Genomic DNA, 6296 nt, shown 5'->3' with positions numbered 1-6296 from the left:
TTTTTTTAAAGAGGTTTGACAGAGGGAACTGTAACTGCTATGGTCTTATCGTCCCGAAATCGAAGAGAGAAGGAAGACAGGATAGGAGAAAGCCAGCCGTTCCGAGAACGAACATTATCCTATCAGGATAAAATCCGCCCCGGGCGGAAATCGAACCCGCGGTCTAGCGCTTACAAGGCAGACGCACTACCAACCAAGCTAACTAGGCTGGCTATTACAAACCTTGACGAAGAATAACATTTCTACAGAGGTAGAAATAGCCAGATTTTTTTTATAGCCAGCTGTGAAAGCAGGTTGAATGCACCAGTGCACTAAACTAAAGTTAATCGATGTTGTGCGTGTGCGTGGTTAGTATCCGGATGGGTACCCATGTGGGCAATGGCGTGCTGTTAGTTTTTTTCTCATTTTTTTTTTTTCTCATCATGGGTTGTGGGAATATTTGATAGGTACTGCTCTAAAGATAGGTGCTAAAAAGTCCTCTTATTTTTTTCAGGTAGATGAAATGCTGGGTAGAGTCACCGAGTTGCTGACTCCCATAGAAACAAGTAACATCGATATTTATCTGGATGAATCCTGTGCTTACTGGATAGAACTCAGGTAAGCTTGATTAGAACAAAATAAAATAGATACATAATAGAATACACCCTGTTTATACTGCCGGAATGAGACTGAAAAGTCCCTTTACTCTCGCGGTATAGACGAGTCTTATGTACATATTTAAATTCACACTTTATAAATCAAGAACCTTGCTTAAATTAAAAAAAATAGAGGTTGGAAATAAAACTGCTGCATTTGGGTAAAAATCTAATATATAAAAATGAATATTTGTTTGTGTGTGTGTTTGTTCGAACTTTATGCCTGGCCAAACCGCTCACCCGATTGCTATGAAACTTTGTGAACTTATTGCTTGTACTCCCGTGAAAGTTATAGGCTATTTTCCGGTTCGTTTTTGTTAAGCTACGCCGAGCAAGACCACTCAATGGATGAGTGACATGAACGGCAATACCTTAAGGATTTCGGCACAATGCAATTTCGGCAAAATACAAAAATAAAATGCACATAACTTAGAAATGTATAATTTTAGAGTATCTTGAAAAAATCATCAAGTTTAATGGCTAATTAGAAAAGCTTCGCTTTACGTAAAATCCTTTGTGACCACTTAATTTTGTAGGAAATTTTCTCAACTTTAAACTTATGTTTTTCCTTTTTACATTAAGAGCGTAGTTTAGGAGTTATGGGCGGAAAACTAAAAAAAAGTACCAAAGTATGCACTTTTTTCGAGGTTTTTTGTCCCCCCAAAAGTTATTCCCTGGGATTTCGAGGTCAAAAATTTGGTCCCACACTCTCCTCGATATACCTAACAATCCTGGCTAGGAAAATTGTTTAACTTAAAAAAAAAAAAACAAAAAAAAATCCGACCACCTACTTGACCTTCAGAGTGTTGTAAGAGCACATTAACTTAAGATAAAGTAAAGTTTGATCACACCATGAATTAGGAAATTCTCAGAAAAAATTCTCGAGGTCTTGATTGTAGTATTATACTCTCCCCACCATACCTAACGATCCCGTGAAAAAAAATCGTTTACCCTAATTAAATTATTGCAAGGTAAGCCATTTTAAAATTCTCTATCTATTAGAGTTATTAGACTATACAGGGTGTCCACAAATAAACGATACATTCAAATATCTTGAAAGCAAATAAAGATAGAAAATTCGTGTTTTCGCTAATTGTCCTAACTTTTTGGGGGACATTTAGTGGTGACCTCTGGAATTTACCGGGTATCCCCTTTAAGGTCATTTTAAAGTCAACTTTAATTTTTTAAATGGAACCCTATATTTTTGAGGTCACATATGAAATCAGCATTAAAAAGTAAGTTCATTATGTCTAAACACTTTTTTGGTCCAATTTGAACCCATGTTGGCACCATCTTGTTTACATCATGTTTTTAGATTTAGCAAAGCAGAACCCTATATTTTTGAGGTCACATATGAAATCAGCATTAAAAAGTAAGTTCATTATGTCTAAACACTTTTTTGGTCCAATTTGAACCTTTCAAGATAAACGCGAAAAACCCTTGACTTTGAGCGCCATTTTTCGGTCACGTGGTACGATTTTGACAGTGCAAAAATTGTTTTGACATGGAATCTTAAGAATAAATAATCAACTTGAAAAAGTCATTCTTATGATCATGAATGGGTTTTATCGAAAGAAGAATCGAGGTGTACATTCAGGTTAATGGGGGCAACTGTGAACATCAATAAAATAAGTGAAAAATCCAATATAATGATCATAACGCATAAGAATTACTTTTTCAAGTTGATACATAAGATTCCATGTCAAAACAATTTTTGCGCTGTCAAAATCGTACCACGTGACCGCTGTCAATGGCGCTCAAAGCCAACAGTTTTTTTGCGTTTATCTCGGAGGATTCAAATCGGATCAAAAAAGTTTTTAGACATAATGAACTTACTTTTGAATGCTGATTTCATTTCTGACCTCAAAAATATAGAGTTCCATTTAAAGAATCAAAGTTGACCTTAAAATGACCTTGAAGGGGACACCCTGTAAAATTCGAAAGGTCACCATTAAATGTCCCCCAAAAAGTTCAGACAATCAGTGAAAACACAAATTTTCTATCTTCATTCGTTCTCAAGATAATTGAATGTATCGATTATTTTTGGACACCCTGTATAGGTATAGCTTACAAACTAATAAAACAACAATTCACAACAAATAAACCAATAGCTAAGAACATCAAACATAGAAATGGGAAACTCCTGATTGAATAACTAGAAATATGCCAGAGATGGAAAGAATACTTGGAAACACTATACAGGGTGAACACGAAAAACGTTACCAAAAGCCTTTATTATTATTATTATTTTTATTACCTTCCTTCCTTCCAAGATAACTAGGTAGTCTGCCTGCTGCCTGTGTTATTGTTCCTCGAGATGTGAATATGTTACATCCACCACCACCACTAATGCAAAGATCGTAACACTGACACATCCACCAATGAAACCTCGTAATAGTTTGTTTCCAAGCTACACTGAGAAAAAAACTAGGGTGCCGGCAGCCCAATCGGGTGACTGGGTTCCGGCACTCTAATATTGAACTCTACACCTATCGGGAAGCTCGACACTGATAGAGCATTCCAACAGCCTAAATCAGGGGAACCCAATAATGGAGTTCTTCCACCCTAACCTTATGGCATTTTTTAAAAACCCGTTATTTTTTTTTTTTTTTTTTTTTTTTAGTTAAACTTACAGAAAATGAGTTTCAGAAATGAAATCTGCACAAAATTTTCATTAAAATAAATAAAACTGAAAACAGTCAAATTATCTTTTTAGTACCTTTTGGTACGTTTTCATTTAGAAATTTCCCTAACCAGCCCATCTCACTGGGGGATGTAAAACTGAGACAAAACCAGCCCTGTCAAGCCACAGACATAATTATGTGCCTGAATATCCCTCATTAGACCCCTGAGCAAGCTCTCTGGCCTAAATGGCACCTCTTGGTATCCTCTTAATGGGATAATAAATGAACTCACAGCTTTCTCTGAAATAAACCTGATGTGCGGACTTCTAGAGCTGCTGCAAGTGAATAGAATTTTTGGGGACATTGAAATATACCAGTGAGGGTACTTCTAGGTTCCATCAAGGCCAACAGAGAGCAGACTCTAAATCCCTCAAGACCCCTTTGGTTTGGAGGTCCTGAGCCAAGCCCTCTGGCCTGTATGACACCTCTTAGTATCCTCTTTATGGGATAATATATGGACTCACAGATTTTCTCTGGAATAAACCTGATAGTGAGCCCTAAAGGATGGGTTAAGCTACTACAAATCTACGAATCTACCTAATCAGTGTTTTTCATGTTCACCCTGTAGAAAGTATGCTACAGTTTTTCTTCTTATGTGTCTTCTAGACCAGTGGTTCCCAACCTTTTTTTCACCCACATACCCCTTGGGTACCTAGATTTAATCTCATGTACCCCCGCCACCATTATAATGAGTACCAGTTACACATAGGTACCTAGGTTGATACTACTGAGTTCTAAACACTCTTAGTACCTTTAGAAAAAAAAATCAGTACTTTAGTACCTTGAGGTCAAAATTCAGTACTTTTCTGGACTGTACTGCATTTGTCACAATAGAGAGATTTCGCATCGCTTCTTGATCCCGATAACACCCCAACAATCCCACGCTATCCTTGCTTAAGTTACCACTCCAATGCAAAACTGTAGAAACAATATCCTATCTCACCTCGTCCGAGCTCACCTCAGCCCAGTACATAAACACAGCTTTAGATTAGAGAGTGGGGATAATCAGTTGATTCCAAAGATTTGCAGCACTGGTGCTATCTAGTAGAGAAATATGTGAAGCTCTTGATAAAAAAAAAATCAGCTGTTTGCATTAACCAGGGAAAAATGGCAACTCTATCTAGGGTTGCCAGACGTCCCGTATTTCCCGGGACGTCCCGTATTTTGGGCACTTTTCAAAATGTCCCATATTTTTCCCAGCTCCTCCCAAAATCCCTTTTTTTTTTTTTTTTTTTTTTTTTTGACGTTTTAGGTTGCTTGTCCCGTTTTGGGCTGAAAATGATCTGGCAACCCTAACTCTATCATAAACCAAAGTTCAGAGCTCGGTTTAGCATGGCAGGAGAGGACACATAAATCAAAAAATTAGTTAATGTCCCTTATGTCATAAACACATTTCCATGTAAGGGGAGGTAGTGACCTTGACTATGAAAAAAGATCAATTAATGAAAGACATTTCTTGATAAGACTTAATCATTCAGAACTTTATTAAATCAGAAAACACTTAATAGGAACAAATTTAAAAAGATCAATTAATGAAAGACATTTCTTGATAAGACTTAATCATTCAGAACTTTATTAAATCAGAAAACACTTAATAGGAACAAATAATCACTGTTTAAATCAAAAAGCTGATCCAAAGGCTAAACTCATGAAAAGCTCTCTCCAAAATTCTCAGATCTCAATCCCACCTCATGGGTTTTTTAAGTTTTTATTTTTTAAATTCTCCCGGGGAAACATCCCAAGGAGGTTGAAGTCAAAGGGATACTTAACATAGAATGTTACAACTAAACCAAACTCTGGTTAATGGTTTAGTGTAAAATGAAACCCAAAGGAGGTTGAAGTCAAAGGGATACTTAACATAGAATGTTACAACTAAACCAAACTCTGGTTAATGGTTTAGTGTAAAATGAAACCCAATTGATAACCCATCAAAATTCAAAATTTGCCTTTGTCCACCATTACATAATTTTTTCTACATGTATGGGGGCACACAAGAAAAAATTACCTGGAAGGGCTCTCATGTACCCCCATGTGGTACACACATACCCCCAGTTTGGAATAGCTGTTCTAGACAATCACTTACCTGGAAGGGCTCTCATGTACCCCCATGTGGTACACACATACCCCCAGTTTGGAATAGCTGTTCTAGACAATCACTTTTTTTTTTTTTTGTACAATTTCTTTTATGTGGCAGGATTCTCCTGAAGAAGCTCTTCCACACAAACACATTTTTATGATACCTGATAGGGATAGGGAGAGAAATTCACCTTTTCAGATAATAAGAGAAACTGGACCTTTGACCCACAATTAACTTGCCTTACCTCAAATTTAACTTACCTTTAGCATCACAGTCTACACAATATTTATTATCATCATCCTTCAGCATTTGCATGAGCAGATTCTGACACTTGTCTTGAATTTGCTTTTGTCTTTCTTTCTCAGCCTTTGAAGACATCTTCAGTTGAATAGATTTTAAAAAAATGTATTGAGCTTTCAAGTTGAAGATAGATAGAGATGCAAGCTGTTAGCTGTTAAAAATGTTAAAATACCTACTATCCAGAATTAAAACAAATGTAAAATTCAAGCTTTTCCTTAAAAATCTTAAAATGACTGATGACTGGGATTCTGGATTCTTTTATTTCAGATTTCAGGATTTTCAATATGTAAAATTCAAGCTTTTCCTTAAAAATCTTAAAATGACTGATGACTGGGATTCTGGATTCTTTTATTTCAGATTTCAGGATTTTCAGGAATATTTTCACGATTCCGAACTTGAAACTCATGTCGTGGTTACAGGGTTGCCAGATGAAGTTATTAAAAAAAGCCCCAATTTGCTCTTAAAAAATCCCCATTTTCAAAAAAAATCCCCATTTTTCCATTATCAATTTATTAGAGACATCGAAAAAGTTATGAGAGTAGACCCCCCCAAAACCATACCTAAAACCCCCAAATATCAGTTTTTATTAACATCAGGACA

At 36.3% G+C, this 6296-nt stretch overlaps 1 protein-coding gene across 1 annotated transcript in view; it reads right to left on the bottom strand.

The window, feature by feature from the left end:
- Positions 1-5974, bottom strand: part of LOC103511432 (stromal membrane-associated protein 1) — a 16502-nt gene extending 10528 nt beyond the window's left edge. The window contains exon 1 of the mRNA XM_026825196.1: positions 5657-5974. Within this exon, the coding sequence (XP_026680997.1) occupies positions 5657-5774 (118 nt within the window). The 5' untranslated portion in view covers positions 5775-5974. The remainder of the gene's footprint in view (positions 1-5656) is intronic.
- Between the last annotated feature and the right edge of the window lie 322 nt (positions 5975-6296).

The sequence above is a fragment of the Diaphorina citri genome, unplaced genomic scaffold (assembly GCF_000475195.1).
Source record: "Diaphorina citri unplaced genomic scaffold, Diaci psyllid genome assembly version 1.1 scaffold714, whole genome shotgun sequence".
NCBI classification, from domain to species: domain Eukaryota; kingdom Metazoa; phylum Arthropoda; class Insecta; order Hemiptera; family Psyllidae; genus Diaphorina; species Diaphorina citri.
This window is presented reverse-complemented; position numbering and strand designations above follow the sequence as displayed.